General features: G+C 37.9%; 1 protein-coding gene across 1 annotated transcript in view; it reads right to left on the bottom strand.

Annotated features, from left to right (window-relative positions):
* Positions 1 to 3377: 3377 nt before the first annotated feature.
* The window catches only part of LOC104158377 (latent-transforming growth factor beta-binding protein 1-like), a gene marked incomplete at both ends in the record, with an annotated part of 49024 nt that continues 33844 nt past the window's right edge, over positions 3378 to 18557 (bottom strand). The window contains 9 exons of the mRNA XM_009696006.1: positions 3378 to 3500; positions 4200 to 4325; positions 5488 to 5613; positions 7797 to 7895; positions 8492 to 8594; positions 9606 to 9628; positions 11623 to 11856; positions 15094 to 15261; positions 16822 to 16944. Coding sequence (XP_009694308.1) covers positions 3378 to 3500; positions 4200 to 4325; positions 5488 to 5613; positions 7797 to 7895; positions 8492 to 8594; positions 9606 to 9628; positions 11623 to 11856; positions 15094 to 15261; positions 16822 to 16944 — 1125 coding nt within the window. The remainder of the gene's footprint in view (positions 3501 to 4199; positions 4326 to 5487; positions 5614 to 7796; positions 7896 to 8491; positions 8595 to 9605; positions 9629 to 11622; positions 11857 to 15093; positions 15262 to 16821; positions 16945 to 18557) is intronic.

Below are 18557 nucleotides of genomic sequence, written 5' to 3' on the forward strand. Positions count from 1 at the left end.
CTTTCAGTCCCAGGTAGTGGAGATTTTATGTTGGCCATTACTTTCAGTCCCAGGTGGTGGAGAACAGTATAGTGTGTTCCATACCATGCAGTCCTTCCTTTTCAGGTGTTGGCGTCCTTGTTCCCGGTCAGTGGCCCATGCAGTCCTCCCTTTTCCTTGTCTATTGACGATGTTGAGACATTACTGTTCTTTCGGGCCAACTTCGGACTGACTCTCACAGGCTGCTCCTATCTGTCTATAGAGGTCCTCATCCACTCGGTCTTCCTGGTTGGGTGGTCTGTATCAGACCCCCACTATAAAGTCACCTGGCCCTGCCCTCCCTTTAATCCTGACCCATAAGCTCTTGGTCGGCTCCTCATCCATCCCCAGGCAGAGCTCCATGCCCTTCAGCTGGTCATTGACATAGAGGGCAACATGCTCTCCTCATCTCCCCCACCTGTCCTTCCAAAAGAGCCTGTATCCTTCCATTCCAACACTCCAGCCATAGGAGTCATCCCACCATGTCTCCATGAGGCCAAGAAGATCATAGCCCTGCAGGTGTGTGCACATCTCTAACACCTCTTGTTTATTCCCCATACTATGTGCATCAGGAGAGATCCTAGTTTATCTATGACAAAACAAGAGACAGGTCCTGAAAAACTCATAGATTTCATGTCCAGGCTCTGAGCATCTACCAAGAACTTACCCTGCACCAAAGAAACCCACAATACAAGCAACATATGCAATCTAAAGGAGACTGCATACAAAAATGACATTCAAAGACAAATTGCTCTCAGGTAACCAATGATCAGAAGATGCTGGACTTAAAGCTGTGGGGACCCTCATTCCAGTCCGCTCCCATATTTGAGTATCATTTTATAATATGGTCTTTAATTACACAATAATTATAATCTTTCCTACCAAATACTTGCTTCATGTAGTGCACAGGACTAATGAAATCGTCAAAGTCACCTCTAAACTCAGCTTCCTAAGCTCCCATCCCTTCCCTGTCCCAAGCCTAGTCGTTGTGTCTTCTGAAATTAAGGACTGCTACTCCAGCACAGATAGCAGGGAGGCAATTTACTCCAAGCTTTGGGAACAAGCTCACAGAAGGAAAGTAGCCTCCAACGCTTGCAATTTAACTGGACAATGCTCCAACCTTCAGAGAGCTGAACATTCCAGCTCCAAACAATTCACTGGATGTGGGCAAATCACAATTTTTCATAGAATCATGATTGTCCAGCTGAGAATACTTTCTCATAAACACAGCAACAGGCCTCTTCAGTCACTGCGATGGAGACCTGCAAACACTTCTCAGTGAAACTGCTGTGAATTTTTTTTTTTTTTTTTTTTAAATTTAATTAACAAAAATCCACTTCTGCTGAAACTTGTTCTCAGCACTGCCTGGACTATATCTGCCCTCAAAACACACGACATGAATGATGTCTTTGGTACAGAAATTTTCAGTCCAAGTGAAGTCTAAATGCAGCAAAGTTAAAGAAATCACAAGATTTTATAGGAATACTTAATCATACGCAACGATGTTCAGCTACGCCCATAACACTGTTCTACACAAACAATAAGACTCTCCAACACCACCACATATGCACTCTATGTTTCTCAGGCTAGGCCCATGACAGAGGTTGCGTGAGTATAGCTTGAAGGCAGAATGAAGAAGGGGTGAGGAAGTGTAAGTGAACTGTGTGTATTGTGTGCAGCTTGGAGGATTCTTGCCTTTGTTTTTGAAGTGTGGAGGAGGTCGAAAGGAGTTATTTGTGGAATCTGGAATCTGTCAGTAGGGTGACTATAATGTGGAGGCGTAATGACATGGTGAAATGATTCCCTGGATGTGTCATTTCCTTGGTTTGATGGATTTAGTGTAGGAGGGTTTCTCCCTTCAGCAACCTTAAATAACTTTCAACTGAGAATTTGGTTTCAGAAATTACATATAGTTAAGTTAAATGGTAGAGGACTACCACCGCACTACTTAAAATACAAGCTAATAAGAAATTCGATGCATTGTGATATTCTGATTTCTAGACTATTTTAATCACAGATTCTCTACTGACAGAGATTTGGAAAAAGTAGTTGTAAGAGTGGAATATGTGAAACATTCATTTAAATTTAAAAAAATTGTCTGAATGGAAGGAGGAATCTTTTAGCAATGCTCAGAGCAGCAAATATATCCACAGCAGCTTTAAGTTGCTTATTTGCTAGGCAACCTAACATGTTAGCAATTTCATTCTGTCCTAAGTAACTCAGACTAAAGCATGAACAAAACTATCTTTAAAATGAAATGGCTGCTTGTGGTTTTAGTTCACAATTCAAGTTGAAAATGAAAAAAGAACAGTAAAAAAGGCAAAAATATCATACTGAAAAATAATATGAGGTTTTGAAGGTCAGAAGTCCTAGGATCTCCTGCAACATGAAATACCTGCGAGATATATATTTCCAAATAAAAAAAGAGTCAACTTATCATTTACTACCTGCTATAATATAGGAAAAATGACAGGTTTTTTTTTTTTTTTTGGGAAATAGAAACTTGGTAAAGTATGCAGGGAAGGACTAACAACAAAGTTAAGAGATTCCATGGCAAGAGCTGTTAAAATAGCTGTCCTGAGATGGTTCCGTCCATAGTGGGGAAACTCCTTCGCAGTGTCTTAAATCTAAATAAAAGGAATTGAACTGCAGTTCCAGACATCAACATAACTGAAAAGATTGGAGAGTACTCAAAAAGGTTTCTTGTTTAAGATTGCACCCTCTGAGAATTCTCCCTTTGCAGCTCAAGCCGTAGTTGCTAAGCCTCCCTTGAACAGCAGGCAATGTTAATCATTCCAAATAGCGGTAACATTTGGCATTGGTTTTGTGATACAAATAAATGGTAACTTCACTTCATCACCTAGGACATACTGTAGATAAAACAAGCAACGTCCTTTTGAACATTCTGTCATTTTCAGCTGGTGTACAGGGGGAAGTTAAATGATCTGAAGGCAAATTAGTAGCTGTGAGAGAAATCCAGCAGTAAGATTAAGTTAGAGAAATTACCCATGGAAATAAGCACAGAGTGGGATGGGGAAAAGGAACTCTGAACACAAATAGATATAAAACCACTGTGCCAAAACATTCCATCTGAAATCAAATATCAAACGGAGATTGAAAGGAATTAAAAGAAATGTACCAGGTAGAAAAATATTAAGTTAAACATGAAAAAAATCTGTGTTGAGTTATTTTAATATTTCCATCTAATGACCAGATTTCTTGAAAAATAAAGAAATAGATGTAAAGTTTTCCACTGAGATCAGAAACAGCAGTCAATGCGAGCAAATGGCTCATCCTATTGCAGTTGTTTGGTTTGGCAACTGTTACTGTATTACCACTGGGGAAGAGTACAAACCTACCTTCACATTCACCTCTCCTGTTCATTTGGTATCCACTGTCACAATATTCACATCTATATGAGCCAACGGTATTTATACAAAAGCCTTCCCCGCAAGTATGAGGTCTTGAACATTCATCAAAATCTGCAGATGAAAAAGAGAAGTTAAGAGAAACTTTGCTTCACCATGAAATTACTGAATGCTTTAATTAAACATAAGTAAGTTTGGAATTTTGAAGCTGTTTGCAAGCCACAGCCCCATAGCTTTTCTTTCTGAGTAGTTACATCTTTACCTCACTGCTTGTAATCGCAGAGAGAAGGAGATCTAGAAACAACCAGGCTGTAGGAAGAAGGCCAGCGAGCAGCCCTGTGGTTGCAAACAAAATGTGTGTCACTGCATGTATATTGTGCCCAAGGCAGCGCTAACCTGAGGAAGGTCACAGCCGATTCAGGTTGTTTGTGTTGCTCTGCAAAGTCCATGGCTGTTTGCAGTTATATTAAAAAATATGGTTTGTTACTGCTGCTAGTGATTGAAAGAGTTTTGAATACTTGTATTTTCCACCAGAGAAGGTGTTTTTACTAAATGGTAATTTTTCTAAACAAGTATGATACTGAATAAATTCTTGCTTTTCAACAAATCATCATTTTGAAAAGTAGTAGGAGCTACTCAAATATTTTCCTCACCACAATACCTGGTGAGAGACAGTTAAAAACACTTGAAGACATCAGTCCAGTACCAATGACAATAAGGAAAAAAGCTGAAAAAAGGGACTTTAGGGGATTCTAGATAAGCTTCTTGATTAATTTTTTATTTTTATTTTCTATAAAGGAGACCAGTAATTACCAACGCAATCGGTTCCATCTTCACTGGCCATGAATCCAGCTTGGCAAATACATAGGAAACTTCCTTCTGTATTTTCACAGCGTCCAAGGGAACACAGATGGGGTGCCTGATTACACTCATTAATATCTATGAAAGAAATAGAAACATAAGACTACAGAATAACATATTTAGTTGCGATTCTTTTTGTGCATTCTATGCCGTACTTTTGAAAAGAGTGATCTTGTAATTATTCGAATTATTTGAAAAAGTACATGTTTTCCTCTCCCTCAGAGCTGTGAAAGAGATGCATTAAATAGTTTTGGTTGGAAAAAAATGCCCTTATTGGCTTAGACTGTAAGAATATTGCATTGGCCTGTAGAACGTGACATGACTACTATTCAAATCACTACATTGAGTGCAAGCTGAGCACAAGCTGCAAACGTGGAACATTAATACAACTTGGATGTAATAGAAGGATTTTAAGTTGCCATTTGGCTATGTGCGTAAATTATTTTTTAATATCGTAGTTGCACCTGATAGCATGTGTATCAGTGTGACGTTACTGAACTTGCAGTAGTATGAAAAGTTCATAGTATATAACCCAGCAACATGATATAACGAACTCTTTCTGATCCAAGTTACAGAGGAACCAGCATAATCTGAATGAAGGAAAGATACCGATACAGCTGCTTCCAAATCTGAAATAGCTCACGTGGAGTCAGTCTAGGCTCTGTCTCATGCTCATTAGAGCCCTCCGTTTCAGAACTTACTAGCTTAGAGGGGATGGAGACCTCGCTTTGCAGATCTCCTAATGTGCTTCTGGGATGTTTACGATATATTTTCTCTTTTCAGCAGAAGGTTGAAAGGAAAGGTCTAAAAAAGTGACTGGATTTAGTCCAGCTGCAGAGCTGGTAGCTGGGTAAACCATTCTGAGAAACAGGCACTAATTCAGCCATTCTTTCTCCAAACAGAAGTGTATTTCTTCCTAGCAGTCTGGCGATTTTCGACCCCTGATACAAAGCTGTGAAGAGATGGTCTATCTAATCACTTTTTCTCTCATCTCACAATGGGAAAGGCTTTCATTCAATTTAATTAAATTCACATTCAGTTCTGTGCGGCTGAAAGGGTGTATCAGTGAACAGCTTGCAAATTTTGTTTGACATACAGAAACTAGTTTCTGCATAGTTTGGAGGCATTCAGTAGAGGAAGCAACTCCTGACTGCTCTGTAGCATATTTCCTCTGACCAGACTACATTTCAAGCATTTCATAACATGGTTATTTCAGATTTTTGAAAGCGTCCATTCATACCAGAGCACTTTGTCTGCTGATCGTTAAGTTCGTACCCCTCGTAGCAGATGCACGTGTATCCCACAGGCAAATTAACACAGTGTCCTGCTCCACAGATATCAGGATTAACTGTACATTCATTGATTTCTAAGCAAACAAAAAAAAGTTTAATGTTAAACTCTCCCACGTAGTTCAGTAAGCGCACAATATTCAATTTCCAAGTAGAAAGATCAGGCCTGAAAACAACTGTAAATCAAGTTTGTAAATCCTGAGTTTCTGTAATGGATATCTGGAAGAATTTAGAAACCATTTAGGCTCTTCCTAGTGACATTGTCATGTCCCATCCAAGATCTATAAACGGGTACATAAAAAATACAGTAAAGCGAAGATAATGTAAAATAAAAATGTATACGATTTAACCTTTGCAGCAAAGGTTAAGAAAATAACTGTAGTGAGTTTCTGATTATTTTTACAGAATACCAATCTGTTAATGGCTTGGATGTACTTTGTAAGATAAGGAGATTCAGATATGGGCAGCATTGGATGCTAAACCCTTACAGTACTTTTAGAAATTCTCAAAGTATATGTGTTACTGCAAAGAATACCAACGACTGTGTTTAGCTGCAATTTAAACTAAGGTTATACAGAAGCATGGAATCACAATGTAAAGAAGAATCATCAGGCTGCCCAGAGAAGCGGTGGAGTCTCCATCCCTGGAAGCATTTAAAAGGCATGTAGATGTGGTGCTCAGAGACATGGTTTAGTGGTGGGCTTGGCTATGCCAGGTTTATGGTTGGACTCGATGATCTTAAAGGTCCTTTCCAACCCAAACGATTCTATGATTTATCCAGACTATTTAGAAATAGGTTACATTTAAATTTAACTAGATCTTAAAGTACAGAATTAAGGCACTCAAAAACTTCTCAACTCTAACCGCATTCAGTTTTTTAAATCCAACTTAGGATTTTGTCCTACAAATCTTACTTCACTTGTACTTTACTACCTTTTAAATATCTGAATAACAGATTGATTTATTTGTTTATAGCACACAGCAATTTCTAGTTCTACTGCTTTTGCTGAGGAAAGAAAAACCAGCAGAAAATGGAAAACTACCATTTTTTTTCTAACCGATGTAAGTTCCCAGCAGGGTAACTTCCTCCCCCTGTAAGGGAGCTGGTTGGCAGAAGGGGCATAGTCACAGGAGAACTAACTTCTAGATTCTGGTTTGACAATCACCATTAGTAGAACTTTCACATGGGACTGACGAACTGTAATTATAGGTAACTGAAGGAGGCTGCTGAATGCTTACAGGATACAGAAGGACAGGATACTTTCTCTACTCTTATAGTAGATTCAAGAGGATTTAACTGCTGACAGAACTACTGTACTTCAAACAACTGGGCGATTTAGACCTCGTGCATGTTGCATGCAACTCAAAACCCCATTCCTGAATGAAGGGAGGCCATCTTTGAAGAGTCAAACTTTTATGACAGCATGTGCAATTTCTCCCTGTGACTGCAAACTGGCAAACCTCTTAGTAGGCCTAGATATCACTACCATATACAATACTGCATCTTAAAATATTTACCTGGATATTGCAATTACTTCAAAGCCTGTGTTAATTCTGAGAGACTAGCCAATGTGACATTGTAATGCTCTCATGTATACACACATAGTACATTCATCTTTTTGTTTTCAAATTTACAGCAAGGGAGATATTCGTGCCTTTTGGACACAGGCATCACTTAGACAAGTTTCAGCTATGACAGGAGCTTTACTTGCATTTCTGTTATTTTCACTTCTTGACACATAGATGTAGAAAAAGGCAACTTTAATATATCAAAAAAGGAAGAAGCACAAACATCAAAAGAACATTTCAAAACAGATCTTACAGTAACTCCTCATCTGCTTTTTGTAGAACATGCTGATCTACATCCCACAAAGTCTCAAAGAACATGATCACATATACTTCATGAACACATGTGCAGACTGTCTAAAGACATGATTTGTATCCAAGAAGTCTTCAGTTCTGGACTTTGGTTGCAGATCATGTAATCTGAGCTGGAATTATTAACTTCTCCTTCTAACATTTATTTGTGGGCACAAAAATGGCAGGTACATCCTGGCAGGGCCGAGTCCTGGCTCTGCTGACAGTACCCTCATTGCTGTGTTGTTCTGCACTTTCTATCTCTCCCCAGAGTATTCCTTTCCTTTCTACAGCTACATTCTCTTCGCTGTTACAATTCAGAAGCAGCATGGAACAAGTTATAGTGTCAGGAACTCACAGTCATTTCTTAATTTATTTTAGTTCTAAAAAGGAAGTACAATACCTGTAACTTGAGTAGGTGCAATTACTTGACTTGCACTCGAAGTGGAGACTTCAGGAGCAACTTCAACAGGCAGAGGAGGAGATGTTTTCTCAATCACTACTGTGTGACATGGAATGGAAATCAATCACATCCAAAAAAAACCCCAATCCTTAAAGCATTCAAAAAAAAAAAAAACCCCTTAAAGAATTCACACATGATACTGAATGAGCCAGACACCATGGAGCTTTTTGTTAGTTTATTCTGCTTAGATTTGGAGCAGAAAAAAAATTGTATAATTGGGTTTTCCATCTTTCTACTGCTTGTGAAAACAACTAAGGTGCTAAAGAAAGCAAGCACAACAGTAAAACATTTGCAGCAGAAGTTATGCGTAAATCCTCAAGGAGACATCAAATTAAAGTCTCCTGTTGAAAGGGGTACAAGGCCTAAACTCTGCTGACATTAAAAGTCTCATGTACGTAACTCAGAATATCACTTTTGCCTAAGATATGTCTTTGCCTCCTAACAAGTCACCTAGCCAATGCCAACCTCTTAATTCTTCCCACTTCAGCTTCCATGATTTTTTTTTTCCTATTGGAAAAATTGCTGGTGAAACTGCAATCAATTTTTCATTAACCTCTGTTACAATTGCTACCTTCCCATTCTTTGAAGAATTGTAAGCATTCTCTCATACTAACAGACAAGTCAAAACACATTACCTGGAAACTGTGGATGCAGGTTAATTGTTGAAATTCCAGGAGAAAGCTGAGGCTGCCCAGGCTCTAGATAAGGCTGCTTTTCTTGATCAAGGGAAGCCAATTCCTAAAAGAATGATCAAAAATTTACATTCTGAAAACATTCTCTTAATTCAGCTATCATAACAACCCACAAACTCCCGGCTTGAGAAACTGCTAACATTCTCATATGAGCGGCTTTTGATAGCAGATCATTAATTACCACCAATTTAAGTCCGAAAGAACACCGAATACTATGTTTGAACAATGGCATACAATTTAACATTGATTTTATTTGAAGCAGCCATTTCATTGAGCTTCTTTGTCCCTTGGCTTTATCCCTTCATAGTTCTCCCATCCTCTGGTCTTTAATCGCTTACGGAGAGTATTTAATTGCAGTTCAACATCACACAAAAGTATACAATCATATATGTCTCTAAGTCTTTGACCACTGTGAAAGGTTCTCTCTTAGATATTGCAGTGATGATCTTATTTTCATGAAAGTGTTAGATGCTTGCAAGTCTTTAGAAAAAGGAAATGAGGTACAGCTGCAGTTATTCCTAACAAATCCCATTATCTTCAGCATAGAGAACCTGGAACCACCAGAATGGGGGACCTAACACAGATACAAACTTGCTCTTCTCCACTGAATACACAGCAACCCTAAAAAACCTAGGAAACTAAGGCATTAATACAAGTCTCTTAAGCAGGTGTCACAAATGCTTCTGAAAGTTTCATACTGTTTCTCTCCAATTCGTTTTCTCTAGCTGTCAGTATCTGTGGCTCTCCTTCATACTGGCTGCATTTTTCAATATCTTCTTAAACTACAGGCTCCAGAATGGGACAGATGAGTATAGTACTAGACCCTCCACCAACGCCCTAAAGAGAGGTTAAAGTAATCTCTTTCCTGTACCTCGCTACCTGCCTGTTGTTGTACATAACAATAACATGAGCTCTTTTTTGCCTTGGGGTTTGCACTGTAAGTCCACAGTGAGTTGTTTGTTCCTCATAAATCCTAAATCCTTCTCAGAGACACTGTATCACATCTCGTACACATGGTCTGCATTCTAATTCCCAGATAAATCACATCGTGTTTTACCTGATCAGGGGCTGCAGTTGCCACTAAAACCAGAAAAAAAAAAATAAATTAATCAGTTTTCACATAACATTTACTTACACATTCTATTTAAACTACTAGCACGTTGGAAAGTGGTTGTTGCCATTGTAGAAAAATTTCAGGCTCTAACCTCATTCCAAAATGGTGCAAACTTGAAGTAAAGATCCTGAAGCAAGCACAAAAACTAACCTGAAACCAGAATAAGATTCTACACACTGACCAATGCTTATAATTATTTACTCAGTATTTAGCTGCCTTATAGATTTCTCAATTGTTTAACTGTTTCCTTAGAAATAATCCAAGAAACTCCCAGTTTATTAACTCACTGATTAAACTTCTTTAATTCCTTCCAAGGAATATCAACATCTGTAATTATTTTAAAGGTAAATTAATATCGTGATGATACACAACTAGCGATTAACAGATATGCAAGAATACATTGCTTAAAAAAAAAGAATCAAGTTTTGAAATTTCTCTTTTCTTTCAGCAAGCAAAAGTGGTGTTTTGTTTGTTTTTTTTTCCCCTCCACAAAAGTGACTTTTTCCTGTGAAGGAGAGATAGAAAATTCATAGAAGTTTTTCTTTTCCATTGCAGTTTGCCTTTTTTGAATTAGTCTTTTACTGATGAAAATCTACATGCTTCTGTAAAAAACTAATTTTCTTCTCACAATCAACATTTTCGACAGGATAGATTTTTTTTTTTTTTTTTAAAAAAAGTACTCTTCTTGCCCTGGTTTCTTCAGTATTAGGGGGAATGACGATTATCAGAACTGGGAGAACTTCTTATAATATCTCAAAAATTCCAAATGCAAACATACCCAAAAATGGAATACAAAATTCAAACATGTATACATGTCATTACGGACTTACAGTAAGCATATTTTTAAAAGCTTTTTATTTAAAAAAAATAATTCCTTTTATTCTCCAGATTGTCTGTGTTTTAAGATTTACGAGAATGTGGTAATCTTTCTAACTACTGAAGTAATATTTTAACAAACAACCCACCACTTTCTTCCACTTTGTAACACAGAAAAGCCCAGAGGTTTATGTGAGATTTTATAATCCAGCAGAGTCTGTAAGTATACTTGAATGACTTGTTTTTCTCTTCAGATTCAGTTTAGCTCCGTTTTCTTTTTGAAAGCAAAACTGGAGCAGTATTTTTAACTGGAAAGTAACCCATGTTGCACAGAATTTTGCGAAGTCAGCTGACTGAAACTCTTTCTAATAATGGTCTGACATAGAGATACATAACTGCTATTTGGAAATAACCTATTAAATACTCAATATCATGAGAGGGTTCTTCAGCAATGTGCGTCTTGTCTGCAGTTAGTTCATGCCAAGTTTGCTGGCAATGTATTTATAATAGTGCCGCTTTCTGTATGTCCTTGTTTCTGCATTTGTTTTAGACTCAGGACAATTTTGGCTGCTACAAGTTCTTAGAGGAGCTTCAGGAAAACAAAATCTGAGAAAAATATCTTAGAGGAGTCAACTAATGACTAACAAGAGCCCAGCAGAGAGGGGCTGATCCAACATGGTCCTGCCGAGGGAGCGCACAGCAGAGCACATGAAGGGGATGCTGGCCCACGTCAGGTGGTGCTAATCTACAGGAGTGTACAGAAGGAAGATGAAGAAAATCCCTTAGCTTCTGTCACCCCAAAGACTAGTAAATCAAAGCCTGAGTTGAGTCCTTTGTATATGTTAGAGATTATAAATATCTTTATAAAAGTCTTACAACAAGCATTGACTATTTCTTATCATAAAAATGAATGAGATTAAAGCAGTCTCTCCCTCTCTCCATGGTGTTCTCAGCATCTAGTAGAAGCTATACATAAAATTTCCGAAGTAAATCATGTAACACAACACACTCCATGACCTGGAACACTCTGCTGCGGGAAGTGGTGCCTCTCTGTCCTGCACCGTACCCAGCCACTCCACAAAGAAACATACTATTGAAGACACATGCACAGAAATATAGAAAGACTAAATTTTTCCACTCTCACCTTCTTGTACAGCCATCTCAGTCTCACTTTTCTGTGAGAAGGTCAGTGCCTCCACTGGCTCTTCCTTTGCTGGGAGAGGTGGAGGAGAAGTACCTTTAGCAACAGGTTGAGTAATCGGGGTCTTGCCAATGACAGGTGGCTGTACTCTAACTGCAGGGTGATGATATAGCTTGTTTCTGTGAGGGCCAGAAACCGTATAACCCATTCCACCAGGGCAGATTTCCTTAAAAGCAGCTAGATTTGGGATGGGAAAATATTCCTTTTAGGAGTCTAAAAGTGCAATATGTTGACATAGTGGAAAATATAATGACTACCACTAATAATTTAATCTTATATTGTATATACATTTTTACAAAAAACTACTTAAAGACAAGCTATGCATTGCATGCTAATATGACTGAGCATTCTTCCAAAAGCATGTTCTGGCCGTTATTCCCGGGAGGTTTCCACTCCAGTTTACCATCTTTCTTCAGTTATGTTTAATCTATCATTATATCAAGATAATTTTTTGTGTTAATCCTCTTCAAACAGTGTATCCTTTCTAAGTACAAATTTAAATATGCAAATTATCATCATCATCTACATTGCATAAGGAATGAAATCACTATTTCTATCATTCTCTTTTTGCAGAAACCAAAGGAATAAAGCTCACCACTCCTGTACTAGAGGAGCAGAAGAATATCAACCAGTAACAACGTTCATTCACAGGATCCCATTTGACTACATCAGAGTCTCATACCAGCCCTGATCCAAATTCCACTGAACTGAATAAGTCTTTCCACTGACCTCAGTGGGCTGGATAAAAACAAGATGGGGATCATAAAAAGCCAAATCACCACTGGAAGAGGGGGGAAATAATCTCATTTATAAAGCTGCTACAGAAAAATGTAATGAAAGTCAGGCAGCAGCACCTGCTCTGATCTCTGCAGCTGCTCTACATGAGCATCAGGTTTTGCAGTCCTAGTGGAAGACTAGGATGACAAAGAAATACAGGCCAGCCTTCCTCCTCATCAAAGATAATAGCTGTGCTGTCAGGGACAGGGAGACCTTCAGGAGTCTTGAGAGGGCAGTGCTTCATTGTCCTCACTGCTCTAGGTAAAGTTACATTGGGATGAAACATCAAGGATTTAGTCTCCCATGTGCCTGACGGGATTTCTTAACAGCTTCTTAAGAGATGTGCGGAGTGGGGCACTGGGAAGTTCACAAATTCTGCTTTGTACACATCAGGGTTTTAAAATGAATTAGCATCTAAAATAAAAACACAAAATACTAGCTATAGGTGCTCCACAGGTGAATTCATTAAATTATATATTAAATTGTAATATGCATTAATTGCATACTGCGTTTTGATGATAATACAATGGTTTTGATGGTAACACAAAAGACGAAGGATCAAATTGATTAAATTGAGTGGATTCAGAATGATCAAATATGTTTTGTTGGGAAATATCAGTATCAAAACTTGCCACAAAAACACCCAACTGAGGGTGGGAATTCTGGTCAAAGGAGGAAGACAGAAAGTTTGACGCCTGTCCCTTCAGATACATACTCAGGATGTAGGAAATCTTGTTTCAGGTCATATTCTCTCAAATACAGAATAGAAATGTAAGCCTTATTCTACGAGAGCTCTAATGAGTGCTCTCAACACCTGGGTATAAAAGCTGGCCTCTCAGTCTCTCTTTTGGAGTGGGTCTACTTTGTATAAATATTTTAAAAGCTATCAGAGATTGAGACCATGACTTTTTAATTCAACGACTCTTAAATTAACATGGGATGCTGCAGTTAATACATTACCCCATTCTGGAGTATCCCACTTTCACACATTTTTCATAGAAAACTCTGAAAGATTATGAATTTAACCTGTTATAGAAAGGAACATGTTTTTAAATCATGAAAGTTGTCATGAAATGGGAAAAGTGTTTCCCACACAGCTCATCAGAATTTTCTACCCACAGATTTTCTCTCTGAAGTCTTTTCATTAACCAAAAAAAAAAAAATCACTAAAATAACCAATTCTACATAATATTCAATGATTTTTTTTTTTTTATGACTAGAGAGCAGGCAACAGAAAGATATATTCTCTGCTCCAGAATACACACAATTGGGCATAAGGCCTCATGCAATATTCTCATAGATGTAAAACATATGCATTTAAATTGCGAGTCATCTGATGAGAATAAGGTATTTTTCCATTAAAAACCCATAGAAATATTATTTATCTGAAAGTGAACTAGACTCTTAAAATCCTAATTGGTGATGTAGCAACCCAATGGTCATGTAGGAAGCAATGGTTTTAAAAATCAATTGAAATGCTAAAAAATGTTGGTCACTTCCATTTCTGTAAGCTCAACTTAAAAAAGTAGCGAATGTGCTGCTCTCAACATGTCTCTGATGCTAGCTGTGCATTTCCCAAAGCAGCTAGCTCGTTTTGAAAATCTGAATCTTTATAAAATACTCCAAGAGAAATACAAAACCTAAGTTGTAACAGTGACATCTGCAGCAGCGACTTCAGTAGGAACAGGGGATTACTATTACAAGTATCTGTGCTAAAATAGCAGGCTGGACATCATGCATATTACAATAAGCAATGATGCTTTAAAAAAAGATGAATTTGAGCAGACATTTGGATAAAAAATAATCTTCAATTGATGTTGACTAAAGACTCCAACTTCGGTCATTTAAGTTTTAAGCAAAATCGAGGAATAGAAGGTACTCGAAAGCAGTGATCAGTTTCTATAATATGTGTTATCTTAATCTGTGAGCAGCCTAAATGAGGGTGGTGACCAACCAAGCCGGTATTTTCCAAGTCCTTATACATTTAAAAACCAGCAGGACTCCAAGTTAACACTGACAATACAAGTGAGCTTTATGTATCAAGTAAGGGATTAAGTGAAGGGTGGCATGAAATGTTTAACTATCGGTTTATTGTTAAGAAGGCAAGACCATACTTAGCATGTTCCTCAAAATGGATGGTATAACATGAAGGAAGGTTAGAAAGCAGATACTCCTATACATATCCCACTAACTGTATCGTAAACTACAACACATGCCGTTCTGTAACATAATCCTCAAAAGCTGCCATCTTTTCACCGATGCCTTTAACAACTTAAAAGTATTCATTAGATTTTGGATTAAAGTGCTTGTAACTATAGTCAGAATATAATGTACAATAAATTTATTTTCCTGTGATGGAGAATCAAAGTTCAAGGACATATTTTGAGATCCAAATATTGTTAATCTGGAATTCTATCACAACATATCAAAGATAATTCCTTTGTTTTAATCACAAATCCCTATGAACAAAACTGCTATATATGTGATTATTCTAATATCATGTAGAGAATTGTCATAATTTACTGATGGACACTTCTTGTTTAAAATAATTCTTGGATTTTTATTTTTTTTTTTAAAGCATGCACAACAAACGCAGGGTGGGGGCAAGAGCTTGTATTTTTAATGGGTAGTTCTTACCTGTTCCTGGAAGCGGACACTTCTCGCAGTGCGGGCCCCAGGCTTTGCCAACACTGCAACAGCAAAGCTGCTTGCTGAGCTGAACAGAGAGAGGATGCATGCATTGCTTTCCTGCACTAACAAACCGGTAGCAGGGTCCTTTCTCTTCAGCAACTATAGGATTATCAGCTGTAATGAAAGCAGAAGAGAGGATGGTACTGTTCACATGAAAAGCAAAACAGAGAAACACCACTAGATTTCCAACACCAGTTAAATGAATTAATATTACCATCTGCAGAAGTTTTATTTCAAACACCTCTCTCAAGCCATAACAACATAAAAGAAAATTCTTATTTTGCACAAAACACTCCTGAATTCCAACATAACCGAGACAAAGGATAAAACGTATTTTAAAGAAAAAAAAATAATTTCCAAACCAGCAGTTGCCATGCTGCCACAATAAAGAGTCAGAATCAGCTCTCTCACTTGTACACAAGTCCAACTGCTGAGGACTAAGGTCAATCGCCAGCAACATACAGCCGTGTCAAGCTACATAGCCACTGGAACATTCAGCTGTAAGCAGCCTATACAAGCAAGACTGCAAGAGGATTAAGTATCATGCATGACCCTTTTTTAATAAAAGAAACAATTATACATTTACAGTTTGTTATGCTTAGTTTTAATGGGGAAGAGCCAAAGGCCATAAGCCATGAGGTGACAAGAAGCTAAGATCCATCCAGCTTTTTAATTTATGCATCCACATTAACATACAGTTAACAGTTCCGGGTAATATGTTCACTTAACTCAAAAAATACAAAGACTATCTGATTTTCAACACGACATGTAAAAGTAAAAATGAAAACCAACTCATTTTTTCTCGTATTAAACTGAAAAGTGGTAAGAAATTCTTCAAAATGCTGAAAAACTTTATTGGTAATTGAGTGTCACTAACTAGTAGCATAAGATAATTTTACTGAAAAAATGAAGGAATTCACCTATGGCTCTAGACTATATTTTATAAATCTAAAGACAGCTCATATAAGGAGCTTAGGAAAGGAGGTATTTTTCACTTGTAAATATTCTTCACAAAAAAATTAAAGTGAGAGATTCAGTTGTTCTCTGTGTCTTCTCTTCTTCTTGCAGAGGTAGCCACTCTCAAACAAAGTAAAAGCCGATTAACAGAGGAAAATATTTGCATTCATGCTGTTCACAACTTTTTCTTTCTCCTAATTCTTTCTTAATTTTTAATCCTTCTTAATCAGAAGGAAAATGTGCCAAAGATCATCCTGGGCTGAATGTTTAGTAATGGAAACTACCCAGGTCAAAGCTGAAGAGGTGGAATAAGGGGAGAGAAGGACACAAAGATGGTTTTGGCTAAGGAGCTAGCAAAGAGGGGAAAAAAAATTTGTGGGAATGAGAACTCCAGGCTGGTGAGAAAGACTGAGCCGATGAGGAGGCTGGGTGTGGCCCTGGAGGTTTTGTGACAAGAAAACCAGGAAAAGATGGCAAGGATCCTGGATAGCCATTGGTGGAGACCAAGGCTTCCAGGACAAAGAGACAGAAAAGAGAGGCATGAGCACTGAGAGTGACTAAATAAAGTGAATAAGCCAAGGAGGCAGGGACAGCAAAAAAGCAGGGACAGCAAAAAAGCCAGGGACAGCTCAGAAGAGTTGGGGCTAGTCAAATAAATCCTCATCTAAAGTGCAACCAAGTATCTATTTTGGAACTTTGGTTAGCACAATTACTTACGTATGCATCTTGAGAGGGTAGGATCTGGCACAAATCCCATTTTGCAGGTACATCTGTAGCTGCCCATGGTATTCAAGCACTCACCATTAGGACATACTCCCTGTAACTGGCACTCATTGATATCTGGGAAAATTGAAAATCATCAGATACTGAAACATGTATTAATATTCTTCTTTCTTCAGAAGTTATCATCTTTTTTAAAATATGTGCTGGAGAACTGTTATGAGTTAACACTCCAATCAACACTTCTTCCCCTACTGACAACATTTCATTTAGAAACTTTTAAAACACTGCTGAGAACATAACAGAAAAGTAATTACATTTATACATCATTCTCAAGTAGCCTGAATTAAAAAACAAATACACTTTGACTGACTTATCAACCCCTCTTCTCCTGACTAGATGATCGATTGCGCAAAGACAACTCACAAGAACAGTCATGGAGACAAGTTTTAAGCCACGTAGTATATTTTATACAGGATAGAACACTGCTTGACACATTTAATACAGTTTTTATTACTGTTTGTATTCAGTACTGCCTGAAGGTTCATTGTGCTGGAAGAAGTAGAACGCAAAAATACCACCTCTAGCCTAAAGAGCTTACCATCTTAATGGCAAGAATATGCTTCAGGAAGCACAGAACACATGTGATGTGGGGCGAAAAGGACTGCATCCGTGGGAACACAACTTTGTAATAATTAACAACTGCTTTGATAAAGTTTGCTGTTACTAGCCTACCTGCACCAGTGTCCTTTCAGAGTCTCACTGAATTATTCTCCCATGGCCCAAGCATTGGGCCTCACGCCTTTATCGCACTTGAGGTTGTATCTATAATTCACTTACTCTTAGAATAGGACCTGTCTGACAATCATCTGGATACCATTTGTAACTAAGTCAGCCAAACCAGGATTTTATTTCAGGAGACAGTAACAATGTAGCTTGCACTGATAATCAAAACCTTATAATAATAAAAAAATAATAATAACCCCCCCAACCTATTATTGTCTCTGTCATAAATTGTCATGTCTGCTTGTTCAGAAAAATAGAGACAGCACATTGAAACAGACCTACTTTAAAACGTTTACGTGCCTTATTTCTATGTAAGACTTTCCCTCCCTATCCCTAAGCTAGGAAAAAATGCCTACCTCGCTGGGTAAACAAGCTTCAAGTGGAAGTCAGATATTCCAGCTAGCTCCTTGGAAATCAGGTAATTGTGATCATTTTATCTAAAATATACAACATTTATTACCCTTCCTCTTAGTTTTTATAAAACCTTCACCATTTTATTTGACCTCATTGTATGTTGCTGCCTGATTCAACACAATCAATGACAGTCAGAAGTTGAATATGTAAAATACAACAGATGTGCTGGAGTTTGCTTCTGAAAATGTACAGAAAGTGTCTTTCAGGTTCCTCCTTTCCTCTTGATTTTTCTCCACAACTTTGGCTACCTGTCCCACTACACAGGAGCACATGACTTAAGTTCCAGTACAGCAGACTTTAGCAGTTGCCATCTCAGCTGTGATTTTTTCCAAATATTCAATGTTGAGCCTATCCGTCAGCTCTCCCAATGCTGTACCTATTCTAGTATCTTGACACCACCTGGATCAACTTCACCTCTACGCACTCAGCCACACATGACAAAGAGTGGTAATTTATATCCTAGAACTTTGGATGAAATGTGATGGAAACCACATGAATTACAAAGGATCAGCTCTGCCTCAAAGGAATTTTCC

This window comes from Cariama cristata, unplaced genomic scaffold, assembly GCF_000690535.1.
Source record: "Cariama cristata isolate BGI_N322 unplaced genomic scaffold, ASM69053v1 scaffold12302, whole genome shotgun sequence".
Lineage (NCBI taxonomy): Eukaryota > Metazoa > Chordata > Aves > Cariamiformes > Cariamidae > Cariama > Cariama cristata.